Source organism: Nannobrachium achirus (genome assembly GCF_963921795.1).
Source record: "Nannobrachium achirus genome assembly, chromosome: 12".
Classification (NCBI taxonomy): domain Eukaryota; kingdom Metazoa; phylum Chordata; class Actinopteri; order Myctophiformes; family Myctophidae; genus Nannobrachium; species Nannobrachium achirus.
The window spans coordinates 31,200,161-31,221,656 of record NC_137832.1 but is presented as its reverse complement, the minus strand read 5'-3'; the positions used below and the strand labels follow the sequence as shown (position 1 = coordinate 31,221,656).

General features: G+C 41.9%; 1 protein-coding gene across 1 annotated transcript; it reads right to left on the bottom strand.

Annotated features, from left to right (window-relative positions):
* Positions 1 to 359: 359 nt before the first annotated feature.
* LOC308296220 (dual specificity testis-specific protein kinase 1) lies at positions 360 to 19,320 on the bottom strand (the record flags this gene model as incomplete). Its single annotated transcript, XM_080739391.1, has 8 exons — positions 360 to 1,032; positions 1,680 to 1,766; positions 2,066 to 2,149; positions 2,786 to 2,959; positions 9,160 to 9,309; positions 9,719 to 9,767; positions 12,674 to 12,795; positions 19,141 to 19,320. The coding sequence occupies 8 exons, from the start codon at positions 19,318 to 19,320 to the stop codon at positions 928 to 930; spliced, it is 951 nt and encodes a 316-aa protein (XP_080595517.1). The 3' UTR covers positions 360 to 927.
* Positions 19,321 to 21,496: the final 2,176 nt, after the last annotated feature.

The window sequence follows — 21,496 nt, the reverse complement described above, 5'->3', positions numbered from 1 at the left end:
TGTTTGTTCTGGTTCAGCAGTGTCTCATCATGTGCCATGGAGGTTCAAGAGGATATAATGTATAAACACTGCTCCTGATATTGCTCAGCACGCTGGTTAAATGTGAGCTAAGTAATTAAATCAGTGGCTGTAATGCTTGTTTGAAATTGAAATCTTCTTTGACACATGATTAGAAACCACTACATGTAATTAAACCGTTGTGTGTCTTGTGTGATGTCATGTCAGAGCTCTTTGTTAAATGCCCCTATGATGTTGCAAACAGCGGCTGTCCTGTTCCTGTTCAGACACTTGAGGAAAGCAATTTCCTGTCATCAAAGAGTCAAGGAAACTCGCAAATATAGTGCCAGCCAGGCTAGTGTAGAAGAGATAAAAATGGACCATGAAAATGAAAAGGTGAGTAAAAATATCTAATAAAAAAAAAGTATGTGAAGGCAGATGAAAGAGGCGAGGAAAGAAATCAACAGATTGTGATCTGTATCGTTTGTTTCAAAACAAACCACTCAAAAGTAAAGTTACACTCACATGGAATACAATGATATATAGAAAAATAAAAGTAATAAAAAGTTGTTACATGCAGTAAAAAGACAAACACAAACTCGTAAAATTAGTTTTCACTCATTAATTAAACAACTACGTTTTTTCATATGCAAGTGAGAATGCAATGGTCAAGCAAAAATGTCGACATGGGACATGATGAGGGTAATTAACGCTCCCCTTCAAAAAGAGACATCCAGTATATCCCACCAATCCATCACAATTCCACCAGTTCAGTAACAACAAAGTCCTCCTCCTCCATACTTTGTGCAATGTGGCACCACAGGTGACCAATGTTCTGTTTCATTTCCACTGGTACTGTCCAGCTTACTGTCAATGTACAGAGCCTGACAGCCAATGGGAGCTGCCAAAATCCTCTGTATGTGTCGGGCTTCAGCCAGTGGCCAAATCTGACTTTGGAGGCGGTTCCAGTGTCTCAGCGATCTCCCCCAACTCATCGAGTAATTCTGTGAAGGCAGGTCGTCGGAAGGATTCAACCTGAGTAACAAAGACACTTGGATTACAACCAGTTAAAAAAGAATTGCTGTGGTTTTTCCATTCGTCGTCAAACACAGACAAAGAGTTTCAAGTTCCAATGTTTGTGCTACACATATTGAACTAATTGAAATATTAAAATTGAATTGCAGTGACCCAACTAGAACAGTATAAGATCTATTGAATCTCTTCTTCAATAATTCTCCATTAGTATCCTACTACAACAGCCTCTACAACCTGTTCTCTTAAATGTAAAGCACAAACACTCAAATCTATGAATTACACATTTTCAGAACATTCATATGAATGAAATGAAACTTAATGAAATGGAGGCCAAATGTATACGTAACATCTCGGAAATGGACAACAGTGTACAACAGCTCTACAACAGGCATGCAGCGAAAAGTGAAACCTCTAATAAATACAATATTCACAAGCAGTTACTGTAATAAAGAGCTTTGATTGCTTTTGATAGAAGCTGGCATGACTAGTGCAAAGTGTCATCCTTCTGTCCCAGGGTGTGTACTAGTTTTACTAGCATTCTCTGTAGCTTATCAACACACTTGAAAGCATCTCCAACACACACCCAGACTACCAATGCAGCTCCGACAAACACAGACTATATCCATCCATCCAGTCTGTCTACTCACCAGACAGCAGCTGGAAGCCAGTTCCAGTACGCGCTGAGGACAGCCACTCACAAGCTCACTGAAGGCATTCACATCCAAGCCGTAGTCCTAGAGCACATGAAAGCAAAGGGTGAGACAACTATTTAGTGTAACTAATGCATACAGTACAAAATGGCGGAATTAAGCAGAAGATAGTATTGGTCTAGTAGTATCTGTGAATGAACAAATAATACATGAAAGTGAATTCAATCAAACTGAACATGATCACATGTAAATGTGCCAGATTTAGCTAGAAGCTCATTTCCATCCACATAAATTCATGAATACCATAGTATTACATGTAAAGTGAAAAGTAGGCAATAGCAGTAAAATAATTTCTCCATGTAAATAAGGTTTAAAAACTCCACCTGTGTTCGTGGAAGTATCTCTGGGTCAGCAGGGATTCTGGCCAGTATCTCACAAAGTACAATCCCAAAGGAAAACACATCGACCTGCCAGTCAAACCAACACAATGTCAATCATCCATGCTTCTACTTTTTGTGTATTTTCGTAGATAAATGCAGTACTTCATCATAGTGTCAGACAAAAGTAGTGAAAATAGCAAAGATACAAGCTTACAACGTTGTGAGCTTGTAGATTGGCTATTTTCACTATTAATTAAAAAACATTAACCATTTTGGACATACAAGGTTTCCACCCGACAGTGACGATATGTCTTTCTTTTTCAACATATGTTCATACAGTATGTAAGTTGAAATACGTACAGTATGTGTCAGCATGCATTGATCCATCCATTATTTTATCTTAAAGGAGCACTTCACCCATTTCTTTATCATATAATTCGTCCTCACTAATGCTTATTATAAAAGTACGCAAGTTCTATTTACTCACTCTGGTCTCTGAACTGTCCACAGCCCTCTGAGACACAGAGAAAGTACACAGAAATGGTAACATCTTATAATGAGGATTAGTGAATTGAAAATGGGTGAAATGTTCCTTTAAGCTGATCGTATCAGGCCGTGGCATACAGCCATCAGGATAAAACATGAATTAATTAAATTGAACTTTGCATCGTAACAAAGTTTTAGTAAGTTGCACTATTGAGTGCATGGAGTTTGGTTTAGTACCTTGCGGTCATATGGCTCTCCACGGAGCATCTCAGGGGCCATCCAGAAGGCAGAGCCTACAAGGGACAGCTTTCTGCCAGGATCTTTGACCGTTGGCTCCACTACCTCCCTGGCCAGGCCGAAGTCTGTCACCAGGGCCTCTCTGCCCCGAGATGTCACGCTGATCAGACAGTTCTGGAGGACAGAGACAAGAAGGAGATACGTCATGGTCTTTGGGTCTCTATACAAATCAAATGTATAATTTATTATTATTATTATCATTGTCATCATTACTGTTGTGTGTGGGTGATGGCTGGTTTATCCTGTGTGCAGTCACATTCAGCTCAGTCCAAATAGTTTGGACTTAAGTCAGCTGCCTTCACCCACACCACAATTATTATTATTATTATTAGTGGAATAAAGGACATTAAGACAAGTAAACGCAGAGGACAATTTCACATGTTCTAACGTACAGAGACAACAACAATAAGTACAGACAGAGATAGATCTTCTGCTGTGTTTTATTTGTCTGTCATTTAATGTTATATGAGTATTTACAACAGTGATTATTACAGTGGCTATTTCCTGCCAGCAGAGGGCAATGTACGACTGTAGAAATTGATTTGAAATGAGTTCTTTAACATGGTATTGTATACCCCCCCCCCCCCCCCCCCCCCCCCCATCTTCAAAGTTTAGTGTGGCAGAATGAATGACGACATCTCCAAACTGGTCTGGGAACGCCTCGGGATTCCCCAGGAGGAAGTTGCTAATGGAGAGGGATGGTTGGAGCTCTCAGCTGGAGCTGCTGCCCACGCGACCCAACTCCGGATAAGCAGTTGACGATTGATGGATGGATGGATGTATGATGTGGTGATTTTGAACTTATTGTCCAATTACCAAAAACAACAAATGTAAGCCAAGATGACTCATGTCCATGTCCATCTACAGTTAAAGGAGAATTTCGGGCCAGGACGGATATCTTCAAAATATTTATTTTTTGCCCAAAAACATGGTCAAGTTGAAAAGATGCACTCCCATTGAAATCCTGTCTCTCGCCAAGCCTCGCGGTACTTCCGTTCTCAATGCAAGTGAATGGGACCCAGAAGTATCACGAGACAGGAGTTCAAAGTTCAGCGTTTTATCAACAATAATGGCCCCTGGAGATGTAATAGATTCTGTGTGTGAACAGTGTCTGCGACTGATGTGTAGTGAGACATTTGACATTGAAGCGAGAAAAATAACCGATTTAACAATTCATCCAATCTTTCCCGTTTGAAGCCCTGTTTGGGTAGGACGGCTCGACCTAAAATGTATTATATATTGCATCTTTTCAAAACGGGACAACTGGACCATTTGTGGGCAACAAATAAATACATTGAAAGGTAAGATAGACGTGTTGGCCCAAAATGCTCCTTTAAAGGCTTCATGCCTGGGGCCAATCTTAACAATCAGTCGATAAATGGTCGCCATTCAGCTTGAAGTCCAAAGAATAGACAGACAGGAAGCTCTGTAGGGTCTGCCATCAGTCAACACCTTCTCACCACACTAAATAATTCAGCCCCGACCTGGCTAATGGACAGTCACACAACACAACAGAATGTCTTAGGACAATAGCATCCCACCAAACACTACTCCAGCTGAGTAGTGTCAGGCTGTAATGGAAACCTACACATATGGACATAGCCCTCCAAGGCAGATGACTCAACTCCACTATACAGTATGGTCAAGGTTTACTATGGACAACTGGGGAGATTGGAGAACTGTTTACTCCTGTTATTCCCATCCTTGTGCACTTAATTTCTACTGATCGTGGTACCTATACAGGTGACCAAATTAAGTCAATCTACCCTTGAGAGATTAGTCTTACCATTGTACCATTTTTAAGTTTTAACTGTCTGTAATTACTGTAATCAGCCAATACAGAATACTGAGTTGATCCATGTTGGTTAAAATTTGTATCAAAGTGACTTCCCCTTACATCAGTGGTTCTCAACCTGTGGGTCGGGACCCAAATTATTTTGGGGGGTCCCCAGATGATTAACTTAATGTGCAACATTGTTTTCTCTCTCAACAGTATCTGAAGATTTCTAAAGTGACAATTTAAGGACTTTTTAGTACCTCTAAAATAGCAAATTAAACATTGGCCAAATTGTCAAATATTAGAGGCAGAAATTGTGAAAATAGCCGTTGTGAGCATGTAAATCTGCTATTTTCACAATAGAACCGTGTCATACTAAATGTTAGGCCTCAACTCTTAGCGCTCGTCAGGGTGGGGGTCCCCAGTTAAAAGAGGGGTCTGGATGCTGCATATGAAGAGTAACAGACTGAGAGGCTGAGGACTGGAATGAAGGGCGGAGAGGGGAAAGGGCAGTGGGAGAGATGGACGGAGGAACAGCAGAAGAGAGATAAGGAGAGAGGGTGAGATGTACAGAGGGAAGGATTGAGGGTTGGAGAGAGCAGTAGAAGGTGTGCTCCTCAGTGGGTTTTTTTTCCTTCTTTTTTTTGCACTAGCACAGCAGGTGACAAAGGTGTGTGCGCGTGCGCACGTGTGTGTGTGTGTGTGTGTGTGTGTGTGTGTGTGTGTGTGTGTGTGTGTGTGTGTGTGTGTGTGAGAGAGAGAGAGAGAGAGAGGGAGGGAGATGCATGTGGGTCTCCAAAAGAGGCGTGCTCATGAGTGAGAGCAGGCTGACAGGAGCATGGCTGGTTCTGACGTCACATCATCTGGCCTCTATTACAGTACTCTCTCTCTCTCTCTCTCTCTCTCTCTCTAGTATGTCACTCTTGGTTTCTCTTTTCAGTAGTATTTTCCATTCAGTAGCCTGTCATTACGCGGCTCTGCTGGTGCCGTTCCAGTCCCTAGTCTGACCACTAAATTTAGCTCTGGCCTCTCGACTCGCCGCCAAGGAAAGCAACACGTTTCTGGGAACTAACAGGGAATAGCAATATTGAAATTAAAATAGCATTTGGTCCTGCACCAAAACATTCAGGAATAGTTTGAGGGAGATAATGATTATTAATGTGGCATAGTGGCTCAATGGTTAGGACTGTTGCCTCCCAGCAAGAATAAAATGAGAACCATACTGGAGTCTTTGTAGGTGGAGTTTGCAAGTTCTTTTCCGAGATTACGTGGGTTTTCTTCCCATGTTAGGGACATACTTCTGCCAGTGCCTGTGACCAAGGCACTGACCTCAGAGCTGGAGCTAATCCTCAGGCACTGCATGATTTAGGACTAGAGGGATTAATATTACAACTTATTGAGAATTCATTGGGAAAAGCTAAAATCAATAAGGAACATCCAATCTGATATTATATTAAGTTTTACTATAATTCCTAGCCCTATTTACAGTTTGTTTTGATTGAATGTATATGATATTAAATGATGTCAGATGGACATCTGTGACAGGTCATCATCATCATCATCATCATCATACTGTATGTTTTTATGTCTGGAGACTCCTGAACCCATTTGATTTTGACGTTTTTGATGTGTGGCCACATGCCCTTGCTGACATTTATCCAGGCAGGGTACAATATTAAAAGGATCCCTGGCTAATACAACAAATATGCCTTAATACATTATAATATGTCCTCTATAACTACAATGTAAAATTAAAAACACCTTAAATATTTCATTTCTTCTAGAAATAACTAATCTTTCAGTCAATAGGGGAAATGCCTGTATTAATAAAATAATAATTTTACATTGTAGTTATAGAGGACAATTATAATGTATTAAGGCATATTTGTCGTATTAGCCAGGGATTCCTTTAACAAATATGAGTTTAGACTTAATTCCAGACCGGAATACTTCCGTTTTGGCCTGAGATGCATGCTGGCAATTACAGAATAATCAGAAGGCTTGTGTTGATTGTACCTTAAAATAAAATGTGCCATACTCCTTAAAATAATGTTCTCATTGAACTCCAGCTTCAAAGCGTTCGAGGCCCAAACCCATGGCTATGGTAACAAATGACAAATTCAACAACAGTTCTTCTGTATGTGATATAATGAGAGGCCATAGATGTCATAGACATGCTGGCTCCCAGTTACAGTAACTGAACCACTTTCTTTATTACATTGAAAACATGAGAACTTGAGAACTTTATGTTAATCCTTCAGCAATTAATCCCCACCATGTTTCTGCGTTTTTGGACTATACCCAGCCCCTGTGAGCAAAGCAATTGTTTGTTAGTGCGAAGATAAATGGCTGCGTGACGGTGCCAAGCATAATGGTTTCAGTAAGGGGCTCTGGATCTGGGGGAGACAGAAACAAGACTTGGGGAACACTTTCACGCAGACTGTGTGTGTGTGTGTGGGGGGGGGGGGGGCAATTACAATGCCACAGTTTAGAGCAGAGTATTAGGGCCAAATCAAAAGTCAGCCCTTCCCGTCGCTGACGTGGATAATGTCAGTAACCGAGGACAACGTAATATTCACTGGTCGTTTACGACTGAATGGGAGAGGGTTGGGAGACAAATAGAAAAATCACAGGAGAGAGGAGAGCTTGAGAGAGAGAGAGAGAGAGAGAGAGAGAGAGAGAGAGAGAGAGAGAGAGAGAGAGAAAGAGAGATTGAGAGAGGGCCCAAGGGGTAGAGTTAAGAGAGTGAGATAGGGAGAGCGAAAGGATAAGAGGGAGAGAAAGGCAGCAGAAACAAAGACTAGAAAAGTGCATCTAATACTCTGAGCACAGATCTCCACCGGGCCTGGTTGCCGGCACAGGGACACAAGGCTCATTTGTGACGTTTCTTGCTAAACCAAACCATTGAAAACCAATTGGAATGGAATATAAAAAAATCGGACACCAGAGAGAATGTGATTTGTGTGAGCTTAGTTCAGACAAATCCAATCAAAAAGTGTATTTTGAAAAAAATGCAAAAGGCCTGAACATCATGCTAGGCGGTAATGGCCATGGCCTACATGGGCAGTTGCGTCATGATGATTCAAATAATGCCGGGATTTGTTTTGTTTTTATTGTGGACCCATTCAGTTTCCTTGGGACCCACTCTAATGTGGCCCCCAGACCCCACTGCATTGAAAACGGTTCAACATCACTGCCGTTTTGGAAGGGGCCTCTACTTTCTCATGCAAAGTGAAAATGAGACGGTGTGTGTGCGCGCATGTGTGCTCATGGGCTTGCATGCAGAGAGAGTGAGTGAGGGGTCCTGTGTCCAGTGACAGTGTTACCTATTAACATGACAATAGGCTGGTCTTGTTTTCCCTTATTCAATTACCTGGCAACCAGACCTTATTAGGTTCCGCCATACAAATTCTGTGGCTACAATCAAATCCAAGCAAAGCGGTGATTGATTAAATAAATGATATATGTTGTTGTCTGTGTGTTAACATTTACCAACAAAACACACACACGCACGCACGCACGCACGCACGCACGCACGCACGCACGCACGCACACACACACACACACACACACACACACACACACACACACACACACACACACACACACACACAAACACACACACACACACATGTCTCGCCTCGCATATTGGGCTGGCAGAGATCATTAGTTTTTCCCATTTACCAGATAAAGAATTACAATTCCTAACAAATACATAAATAAATAAATAAATAAAGTAATTCATTAAATATTTATATATGTATTGTTTTATATCAGATTTAAATTGTCTAGTAGTGTGTTTTCCGCACAGCCAATGCCTATTAGGTTGTGGGGTTTGTTGTTAACTTCATAACTTGATGAGGTTGAGGGGTTATTTACCTTTTAATGATGTATCACACCAGGGGATTCAATAAAATGTCCCTGTACCTACAGCATTGATGGGTCAGGCTGTGATCATATAATTAGAGTTATTTCAATTTTCGTAACTTCTCAGATCCTCATGCTCTTTTTCAGATAAGCCATGTGCCAAAAATGCATTAAGGTGTTAGGTGATCCAATTCTGCAGTTAAAATAGAAGATAGGCATACTTCTGTATACGTATATAATGTGCAATATCATACAGATATTACATGAAAAATCAAATCAATCATACAAGGTTGAGGTTACTGGCAGGTGAGATGCAGGGACGTGCTGGGCCCCTGATTCAGCCCGGGAAAAAGAGAGGCCCACATTGCAAGCTATATAGAGAGATCTCTCTCTCGCTGCTACTCAAAGATTTGCCATTTCAGATCATGACAAGTGACAAGCCTTTTGTGCAACGGCCTTATATGATGAAGCAGGGCTTTGCTTTGCGAAAAAATGTATAGATTTGAAAATTGGAGATACAAGGTTTCTGCCCGACAGTGACGATTTACTTTGTTGGCCGCCCAGCCCCCAAAATGGAACGAAGGCCGACATTTTATTTTTTATGAACCGGCCGTTCGGGAGTTGTCCCGCTTTTCCCAATGGCCAGCACGTCCCTGGTGAGATGCAGTACCTTGGAGTTGAGGTCTCTGTGGTAGATGTTCTTGTAGTGCAGGTAGATCATTCCCCTTATGATGTCACAGGCCAGGTCAACCTTCTCTCTCCAGCTGAGGGGTGTGTCTTTCCTGGCCAGCAGCTCTTCCAGACATCCCCCATTCACATACTGGAGATAGTTCAACACATCTGTTATACCACCGGTTCACCCAAACCTTTTAGCTCAAGACCCAAAAGAGAAATTAGACCTCTTAGACCCCAAGCAAGTGAAAACGGCAGATCTACAACACGCCACGTTGTGAGCTTGTAGATCGGCTATTTTCGCTAGACTAATTATTCATTTTTCTATTTTATGTCATTTCTTCGATTTTTCTTTTATTTCTTCATGAAATTACTGAAAAAACAATAATTGACCACTCCAATGTAGCTTAATAATAGAAACGTCCAACCTCATGCTGGATAATATAAAGTAAATCAATCAAACAATCTATATTTACATAACCATATTTAACACATCAACTGTTGCTGTCGATACAGTGGACAGAGCCTGCTTGCGAACACACACAGAAATGACTCACCTCTAGTATGGGGTAGAGTTTGTCCTCCTTCACACAGATCCCGAGATACCTAAACAAGGAATGGGAAAAACTATTTTGAATATTTCTCATTGAAATTCAAATATATTTTATTTAGATTTTCCTCTTCATTATCTAGATCAAACGTCTTGACATCATGATTTCGACCGTCAGGTCGCAGTTACTATCAAAACCTTGCTGGCTGTCAGCCAGTCAGTCTATCAGTCAGTCACATCAAGTCACACTTTTCCCCTACTCATATCTCTGCCACCGTTGCCCCTATCCATGCCAAACTCTGCAAACACACTCATTGGCTGCCAAACCACAACCTCCACCCCTCATTTCTCACATGGCCCTCTTCTAGCGCCACCATGAGGCCGATTCTTGCAAAACTCGTTTTTGGACACTGCTCCTACAGATTTTGCTCTAACTCTAGACTCATGTCATCAGCATGGATCTGTCCCATTTAGCACCACCATCAGGCTGATTTCTGGACACTGCTGACCTGACGGTCACTTATCTCCTGATTAGGGAGTCTTACTGGTATATTTCACCTATCTCTGGTCTTCATGGACTATTTATTTTATTAATAACAATTAACCTGGAGGCTGTTATTCAAGAGAACCATACAATGTGCCAAAAATGCATTAACCCTTAAGTGCTGTTCGGGTCATTTTGACCCGTTTTACATTTTCATTTGGAAAAAAAAGGTAGAAGTTTAAATTGTTTCCACCTGAAACTCACTGGCCTTAAAGATTCTTCTGAGATGAACATGTAAAAAAAATATTTTTGCACTACACCCATGCTACACCCCCCTCATATTTTTTGAACCTTAAGTGCTGTTCGGGTCATTTTGACCCGGAAGCACAGATGCACAGAAATACACAGTATTATGCCAAAACAGAGACACACAGTCACCCCTACTTGTCACCCCCCACTTCTAACACCCCCCTTCCGAAGCCCCATTCCGAACCCCCCCCCCCCCTTTTCTGCACCCCCCCCCTCCCCACACTTAACCCCTGATGCACAGAAATGCAAGGAATCATGTACAAACACAGATACACAATCACCCCCTAACCCCTTCCACCCCTCCAACCCCCCTCACCTCGCCCTTATCCCCTCCCCTCCAAACCCCCCAACCCAACCCCCCCCACCTGCCTCCCTCCCACCCCCCCGCCACCCCAAGTGCACAGAAATAAAAGAAAGCATGTATACTAACACAGACACACAGTCACACCTCGTTCCCCCCCCTCCCCCCCTCCTATTGCCCTCACCCCCCCACACCCTTCACCCCCTCTCCTCCTCACCCCTCCCCTCCTCACCCCCTCTCCTCCTCACCCCTCCCCTCACCCCTCCCCTCCTCACCCCTCACTTATCTGAAGTTTTCCTTGTGACTGTACTGTATCTTAGGGGAAATTTTACATTATTTTACATAAACATAAGGTGCTGTAAAGTAACACTGTATTTCAGGGGTGCTGTGGATGAAAATGTTGTTTACAGGGGTGCCCTGAGACCAAAGTGTTTGAAAACCTGTCCTAGTGTATACGTTCAAGTGTATATTCATATTATGTGACGTTCATGTGTGTTCACATGTGTGTTCAGCTCTATGTGAGAATGATGTCCTGTTGAACCACAAGTATTCAATTAATGGGCATGTTGTTCATAAAAATATTGTCTGATTTTCATTTTGTCCTATAAGCATGAGCAATATTGCCCAGTATTAAATAAAGTAGTTTTTTTACATGAATTTCAGCTAAATCATTAAAAACGCCTAGCTCTTTCAGTGTTTAACGTGATATAGCAAAGCAAGAATGCAAACATTTACCATATATATCATATGAATTGTTTGGTATTGAGTCAAAGTCAATGTATCATGATGATTTGTTAAGTTAAAATGTATATTAGTGTTGTTTTTTTTAAACCAAATACCCCCCGGGTCAAAATGACCCGAACAGAACGAAGGTGTAGTGAATCTGAACAGAACTTAAGGGTTAAGGTGTTAGAACAATGCCACTTGAAGTGTGACAGTGACGTTGAATCTGGGCGACGCTGGCTTCTACAAACACCATTTTTTTTACACACGTAAATTACAACCTCATTATTTGATTACTGTTGAGGCAGGATGCTCGGTGCCAGGCACCTCTGGACACCTCAGGCTTACACAATCACCTCTCTACGCAGGCAGCTCTGCACATACGCCATGCTGCAATATGTATCCTGCAATGACCTTGCTAAATGGCTAAAATAAGATTGCTTAGGTAAACATTCTGCCTTTCTCACTTCTTATCTTATGTAACCACTGTAGACAGTGGGAGAGGTGTTAAATTGCGTTGCCAAGGTCCCGTTTCATTTGTACTTTCATTTGACTGTACCACTCACTGTCAAGTACAAAAAAAAACTGCACTTTTCCGGCTTTCAAAATTACAAACAAGATACAGTATGTAATGTAATATGGTACATCCAGTTTTCACTCTGTGGTGAATATTCCAGTCAAGTCCATATGCTGAGAACTGGCTACTAAGTACAAACCCATCTTAAAGCTACAATCTGTACATTCTATGTCCGTTGGAACAATGTCTGACTCTGAACTACAGTCAACATGGTAGGTCAATGGCCAGCTATGACCGCCTGCTGAGAGTTATTAACTCTATTAAATTCGAGTTATTAAATTCGGGCCGGGCCTGAATTTCCAGGCCCGGCCCGAGTAAGAGAAAATATTTCACATTAAGCTAATTATCTGGGGACCCCCCAAAATAATTTGGGGACCTCCCTGGGGGTCCCGACCCACAGGTTGAGAACCACTGTAGTAGACATACACACGCGCACACAAATACATAATAATACAATGACATATCTGGCCTATTCTAGGTCTACTACTAGGTTCTACTTCTATTCTATAGATCACTCACACACACACGCGCACACACACGCACGCACAAACACACAAACACACAATACCTGACGATGTTAGGATGGGAGAGCTTCTGTAGTAGACTGATCTCTCGTACAATGCTGTCCTGGTCCACATCATTTTTGTAGATTTTCACCACCATCACCTTATGACTGGTATTGTGCACCACCTGACAGACACCAAAAGTTCATTATTAATAGCTGCAGAGATTGTCAGAATTAATTGGGGGAGAGCCAGCACTTTGTTCAGTTGAAAATGTGTAATTGTACAGGACAATGACTGGATGGACTCTTCACATCCACCATCCATCAGCTACTGTATGTCTTAATCCCGACTCTCTGACTGTGTCAGACAGTGAAATATAACACATTAAAAGTCTAAAATGAACCTCCCTCATTCCCCATTCCCTCATGTAACTAACCCTAACAATCGTGATCCAGTCATTGTACTCACATCTCTTTCTACTAGCACGTTCCACCAGGCACAAAGCCTGAAACTGACAGAATTCTGAAAGCTCCAATAGAAAAACTGATGTGAGTTATGTAAGACCTGAGTGGGACATGGCCACAGTCTCAGGCCTCCACTGCTGACTTAATACAGTATTTGGCTTAAAGTCCTGTTCGCAATTTGGTGTTAGGGGAGTTTCTCACCTGAACTGAGTCAGTGGGTCCCTAGACATGAAAAATCACAGAGGTGCTCGTCCGCCATAGTGCCACGAATGGCGCAATGGCCAAATCAAATATGGCTGACATCGGCTATTATGAAAATACAACTTTTCTGTTTCTGGGTGTATATGCACATGTAATACCTCTATTTGGACTAATTGTGGTGTGGGGAATTCATTTCTGATATTGTTTTGACCATTTTAGGTGATTTGGACCTCAAAAGGTCATGGTCACGGTCATTTTGCTATTCCAAAGACCGTGGGCCATAACTTGGCCATTGTTAACTCTTTGAGTGCCACCCCTTTCACCACCAGAGGGCGCCCAGTGACCAGAGAAAATCCCATAGAGATATGCTGGTATATGCAGGTATATGCAGAAGCCCTGCAGCCATGACTTGCCTGAACACTTTCCTTTGTGCATGTACAGGAAGAGGATGAAGTTAGCTTGAAGTTAGCTATTGGCTACCAAGCATTTTAGAAGCCTTATTTTCGTCAACTTAGCCATGATTAAACCTTGCACACCTCATGCATGGGAAAAAAACAGAGAAGAATGAGCTCTAAAAAATCCAATGCAATCCTGGATTGCATTGGAGTGGATTTGTGCAGTTTGTTCACAGCTTTCAAACAAAAAAATCCGATTGGAAATCCGTTCAGGCATTCTTGAGATAATCGCCATTATGTTTTACATGTTATGTAAACAAACATGGCTGCCCTGTATGTTAGATGGGGTTGTATGGGGGTGGAACATGCAAAATCGCGATTGAAATCATGTTCACCAGATTTGATGGGGTCCCAAAAAAAAAAAAAAAAATTCAAAAAAATTTTTTTCCAAAATTTTTTTTTTTTTTTTTTTTTTTTTTTTTTAAAAGCCGAACTTGTTCGGGATCGGCACACTGCGATACGCTAATAAAGCCGAACTAGTTCGGGATTGGCACTCAATGAGTTAAGAGTAAAAACAGGTGCAGTAGGTCTAAATCAACTAATGCTGACATGTATAATTCATTTCTGACATTGTTTTGACCATTAAGGATCATCTTGTCTTTGAAATATCAATGTCAATGCCATTTTTCAAAAACGATTTTGTTCATTACTTGCACTTTTATAGTATTTTTTGTAAGTTTGTTACTATTTTATTGTAAGTTAGTTTTGTTTATAACAAAAGACATACTAGTGAGAAATACAACAAGTAAAACATCCACATTTAACTTTAAAGGGGGGTTTTAAATGGGTGTTTAAATGAGCAAATAAGACTATTCATGAATAAAAGTGACAAATAAAATCACACAACAAAAGCACACACAAAAATAAATAACAATTTCCCTCAAAGTGCACCATATTGTGATTGTGTGCATCCAAGTTAGTATGATGTGTTTTTACAGGATGTATTTGCCATTGTTCCATGGCAAAATATGATGCACCGATATCCATCAGCAAGCCATATCCTCGAGAGTCAAAGTGTTCCTTGCATCCATCCATGTTCCATTGGTTCTAGTCGTTCCTCAGGTTCCTTGGCTGTTGCAAGCAGGTGGCAAGACATGCACTAGAAAGGTGCCTTGTTGGTCTCAGCAGTTGTACTTCTCTGCTACCAATGCTGTGTCTTGTTCTGTCAAGGTCTTCAAAGTTTGTTAGATATTGTATTCGGTCAGAAGCCATAGCTGCATGCTTAGTCCCCACCTGGCCCATGCAGTCATCTCCAGTTTCCAAGGCATATGTCCCCTGATCACTGTCTTGGCTAGTGGTGCTCCAAGATGAGAGACTGCTTGATGCTGTAGAAGCATGTGCCACTGCACATCTAGTGCCATACTGCTACCAGATCTACTTAATCCCCAGTGCTTGGAAGTATCACTACGACAACTCTCTGGGGTCCACTCATAATCCTGGCGACCCATTATTCCCTCCATTAGGTTAGGGTTATGGGTAGGTTTAGTTATAATAGGGCCAGTTGACTCCACATGTACCAGCAGCTTGGTGACAGCCCCCTCAATCTAGTTCAATCTTTGGGATCTCTTCACCTCCAGCTCCTTTTGCAGGGAGCCACTCATCATCATCATCATCATCAGAGATAACAGAGTCGACAGACGCACCCATCCCTCATCAACTTTACAAATTCTGGGTGTCTGAGGAGAACAAACAGATCTCCAGCTGTGTGTTCGGAATATGGTGTCCATTCAAGCTTGTGGCGATGTAGGTAGAACGGCTGCCTTGGAATCTGAAGGTTCCAGGGTCGATTTCTGGCTCCTCTTGCTTATTTGTCGAAATGTCCTTAAGCAAGACACTGAACCCCTAACTGCTCCGATGAGCACCTTGCATGGTTTCATGGTGTGAATGTATGTGTGTGTGTGTTTTAATGGGCGAATGTGAAATACATTGTACAGCGCTTTGGAGAAGAGCGCTATATACTGTAAATGCAGTCCATTTACCATTATCAGGTGTTGTCTCTGTTGATGATGTCGCTAGTGGAGAAGAGATCCCAGACATCTTGAATAGGATTGAGGAGGCTGACACCTGGTGCATGTACAGCCTCCATTATAACTAAGCCTATCCCTAACCTTCACTAACCTACTGGTCAGAATAATGGGATGTCGGAACTATGAGCGGACCCCAGAGAGTTGTTGTCTCCTTCACATTACTGCTATACTACACCCCATATTTCCAAGCACTGGGGATGAAGGAGATCTGGCAGCAGTATGGCACTGGTGAGACTCACTTCCACTGCATCAAGCAGTCTCATCTTGGAGCACCACTAGCCAAGACAGTGATCAAGGCACATATGCCTTGGAGACAGGAGATGACTGCATGGGCCAGGTGAGGATTAAACATGTAGTTATGGATTCTGACCGAGTACAATATCTAACAAACCTTGGAGAGGCAAAGACCTTGACAGAACAAGACACAGTATTGGTAGCAGAGAAGTACAACTGCTGAGACCAACAAGGCACCTTTCTAGCACATTTCTTGCCACCTGCTTGCAACAGCCAAGGAACCTGAGGAAAGACTAGAACCAATGGAACATGGAACAGGGCATGACATAAAGGCTTGTCCTGTTGTCCGGGACAAGTGCCCATACTATGGAGTGGAGGGAGCAAGGGGGGTCATTAGCCGTCCTTTTGTTATTATTTCAATGTATGACATTTTTATCCGGACAAGTGACTTTTGTCCCCGGACAAGTGAATGGGAAATATACTTGTCCAAAGGACAACTGCCTCCAAAAGTCAATGTCAAGCTCTGATGGATGGAAGGAGCACTTCCATCCATCAGACTGACTTTAGTACTAACTGACTTTAGTACACTCCTGCCATGTCTGAAGCAAGACACTCGACACTGATGGAGTTCTGTGCATCATATTTTGCCATGGAACAATGACAAATCCATCCTGTAAAAACACCTCATACTAACTTGCATGCACACAATCACAATATGGTGCACTTTGAGGTAGGGATGGGTATCGTCTGCGATACTTTTAATGGTATTGATTGCATGACATCGATACTATCGGGTATCGGTTCACGTAAAAATGAAGATACCTCTTTTCGATACTCTTGGCCGGTCGCATCTGTAACAGTTGGGCTACTGAGAGTTTAATGACTGCTTTAGTAGGCTACACTTGTTACTGTGGAAAATAGCCGACAATAGCCTATAATGTTTATTATTATGATGATTATCCAACGTCTATACTCTCCGCTCCGCCACACTGTGTGATCATCATCATCACCTCTGCGGTAGAGCAGTTAAACTTAAATAAAAAGTATCGAAAATGGTATTGAAAAGGGTATCGTATCGATTCCCAGGTATCGAAAAAGGTATCGTATCGATTCAAAGGTGAACGATACCCATCCCTACTTTGAGGGAAATTGTTATTTAATTTTGTGTGTGATTTTGTTGTGTAATTTTATTTGTCACTTTTATTCGTAAATAGTCTTATTTGCTCATTTAAACACCCATTTAAAACCCCCCTTTAAAGTTAAATGTGGATGTTTACTTGTTGTATTTCTCACTAGTATGTCTTTTGTTATAAATAAAACAAACTTACTATAAAATAGTAACAAACTTACAAAAAATACTATAAAAGTGCCAGTAATGAACAAAATCGTTTTTGAAAAATGGCATTGACATTGATATTTCAAAGGCAAGATGATCCTTAATGGTCAAAACAATGTCAGAAATGAATTATACATGTCAGCATTAGTTGATTTAGACCTACTGCACCTGTTTTTACTCCTAACATTGGCCAAGTTATGGCCCACAGTCTTTGGAATAGCAAAATGACCGTGACCATGACCTTTTGAGGTCCAAATCACCCAAAATGGTCAAAACAATATCAGAAATGAATTCCCCACACCACAATTAGTCCAAATAGAGGTATTACATGTGCATATACACCCAGAAACAGAAAAGTTGGATTTTCATCATAGCCGATGGCAGCCATATTTGATTTGGCCATTGCGCCATTCGTGGCACTATGGCGGACGGGCACCTCGGTGATTTTTCATGTCTAGGGACCCACTGACTCAGTTCAGGTGAGAAACTCCCCTAACACCAAATTGCGAACAGGACTTTAAGCCAGATACTGTATTAACTGCTGGCTAGAGGGGGACAGTGGAATGAGAAACATGTCCCAATTAGAGTCCTCAAACAAAGCAAACTTTGGTGTCAGCACCCATACTGGACGTAGGCTGCCTGGCACGGAAGAAGCTCTGCTTGAGAGGAGGCCAGACAGAATTGAAGGTTAGGGGTTGGGCAATGTATCAACATTATATTGATATCGTGATATGAGACTTGACCATCTAGAGTTTTGGATATGGTAATATTTTGATATATAAGGTATAATTGTTTACTTTCAAATGTTTCAAAAAAAATTACAAAAATAGCCTACAAGCTCACATATCACATCACGAAGCGATGTGAGCTTATAGAACTGTTATTATCGTTATGTTTGATGATATTCTGGTCGCAATACCATATTGTGTGACATCAAGGTATTTGGTAAAAAATACAGTGTAGTGATGGCACCATTCCTATACTTTCTGTATCTCTACTTTTATCTTGCTTTAGAAAATGTTTTTGAATACACTAAGGAGGTGGACAGTGGGTCTGGAAGTGAAGGTCACAATATTAAGTAAGTCTTTATTTGTATACTGTCAAACTATTACTTTTCAGAATTCATTTAAAAAATAAACGATCTACAAACTCAAAATAAGTCGCAATGCGATACGTTCTGGGCTTGCAGATCGGATATCTTTGAGTGACAGTGTAGTATGACGAAGTAGGGCATTCGTTTACCAAAAGAAAACAAAAACATACAAAGTTCAAATATGGAGATAAGAGGTGTCTGTCTGCATGCATGATGATGCTACCTCAGTGGTTCTCAAAGTGGATTCCAGGGACTTGGTGGGGGGGTCTAAATGGACCCATACAAGTCTGCAACTGCAAATGGAACCAAATGAACCCTAACAGATTAATTTGGTTTCCATTTGCACACCGTCAGAGTAAAGCCCTTTGCACACAGGCGCGCTTATCCGCACGGATAAAACGGACAATTTCATTTTTTTAAAAGAAAACAATGATTCTCTACGACCTCATGCACACCGGATCCGAATTAGCCGTGCGACGAGTGGCTGCGGCCGTGCGTTTTTTTCTCGATCGAACCCAGTTCGATTCGTGCGTCTTGTCGCATGCGGTAAAAAACTCATCACTCCTTTTATATGACTCCTTTTGGGATCCGCAGCGCCGATTCCGCACAGCATTGCACACCAAATCCAATGCGTTTTATTCATACAGCAAACAGAAGAAACGCAACTGTCCTGTGTGCAAAGGGCTTTAAGGTTGAACGTTTGAGAAACAGTGTGCTACCTTATAGACTTTGGAGAAGAAGCCAGTGCCGATGAGCTCGGAGCTGAAGTTCTCCCAGAACTCCAGCTTGCGTACGGCAGTGCGGAGCTTCTGCCAGCGGTCCACTTGGTAGTAGCGGTCAGAGCTCTCGCCATACAGCGTTGGACTGGCCGGCTCCGAGGACACATCCACGTCACACATCCTGGGGATGTCCGCTGAAATGCACGTACGTGCACACACACACAAGCACGCACAAGCACACAAAAACCAGTACATGCACACAACAACACATTCACATTCACATGCACACACAAAACACACATTCATACATGGACATTGAACAAGCACATGCACAAAAGGATGGGTACATGGGATACACGTGTACAAACACACACACACACACACACACACACACACACACACACACACACACGCGCGCACACACACACACACACACACACACACACACACACACACACACACACACACAGAGAATATGATTAAAACATTGTCGTTTTTGATATTTGTTATATAATACTATGCTGACCAGCTAATTACCTGCAACACAAAACACAATAGAGAGAGACACTTTTTGCATTTGAAGAGAGACAGTAAAGAGCGTTGGCTAGATGAAAGTGACGCTAACAAAAGATCACCCACTCATCACTATCTCATACATCTTTCACTCACAAAGCATCTCCATTTGATGGGATGAAAACAATGAATTGTGAATAATGTTTTGCCTAAAATAGAGACCGTGAATATGGAGAGCAGGACCTGGCCACTCTGCTGGGGAGAGTATCCAGTTCAGAGCATTTAAGAGAGCCACTTTCTTCCCAGAAAAATAAGGCTGAAAGGCTAATCTGATTTCTGACAAATAGTATATGCCCTGCATATAACGTTAAAAAATATGTAAATGCCCCTTGAAGGTGCTTGTTAATTTGCACAAACACTCATACAAAACTACATACATTATAGCATAACAACAGAATAAATAGATGAAGCTCCTAGTTGTGTACGTTTTAACTTTCAGCTAATGCGTTTATCCATGGTTGGTAACTATGATGGAAGACACAGTATTTGCTGCAGGTCACAATGGCTGGAGAATCATCGCATGTGTGACTTTTCCATCCACCAAAACAAAACAAAAATTGTATCAGAGTGGTCTGAACGGGACCGGGCAATGTATTTAATCATTTAACTACATTATGATTGAGCATAAAGTCAGCAACTTTCCCAAGTTCACTCATACGTTTAGGGCTTACAGGATGGCCTCTCTAACCAGAAAACCTTTCCATCGCTACTACAACTATGTTCAGCCGTTGCACAAGTCAAAGCAGTTGTGACTGTATTTACCTTGCTTAACGTGTCACTGGTAAGTGGTCATTAAAGTGGTATGGATGCTCCTGGCACATCCTGATCTAGGCCATCTAGGTCCTCAAAAGTAGGCAGTCCTGATTTCAATTCCATTACAGAAGACAGCAAGAATGCTCCTGTTACAGGACATGACAACCCCTCAAACCATTGAGCCACATCACCAGAAAAAGGTGATCTTTATGTGTCTGTTCTAGTGCTGCTTTCTAGGCACTTCGGGCTACAAAAACAATGTTCTTTCTCAGATTAGCCTGCAGAAAAAAGCAGGATAATCCTGACCTATATTTGCACCACAGAAGACTGTTCTCTGACATCTAAAGTCACTTTGTTTTTTTCCAGGACAACTGCCCTCTGGTCTGACAATAATGCTGGTGTAACGCACCCGCTGGCACGCTGACACAATTGGCAGGGCTTTGACAATCGAGTGGGAATCAACCCTGGCTATTCATCGTGGGAGAGAGCATGCACACACACATGCACACACGCACACTCACACACACGCACACACAGCCTTTGTTTGCTCTGCACAAGAACAATCACTTCACTCTGAGAGCAGCTACGCCATACTGTTAGAGAGAAACGCTTACAGCGCAGCCTTCTCATCTCTCTGTTTTTCTATCTTTCTCTCTTTCTGTCTCTCTCAGTCTATTGCATGCTCCCTCTGTCTGTCTGTCTTTCTCTCACTCCTTCTCTACCATCTTTGTCTTCCAGATCCTCCTCTCCCTCTCCTTGTTTCTGTTTTTCCCTCTGTCTGGCTCATCCTTTCTTTATCCTCTTCTTACCATCCTTTCTACTAGGTATTTCCCTCTTACTCTGCCCAGCAATTAATCAACCTTATTGTTTTATAGACTCAGAATTTGACTTATTGCTGTTTCCGGCACTTTTGGTCTACAGATATCCGGCACAAGTGAGCACCAAGTTATTAATGTAAGCTGCAAAGTTTTTTGCACTTCCTGTGGTTAAGGTTTGTTATCACGGGCCATTACTAGTGAGTTCTACGTGT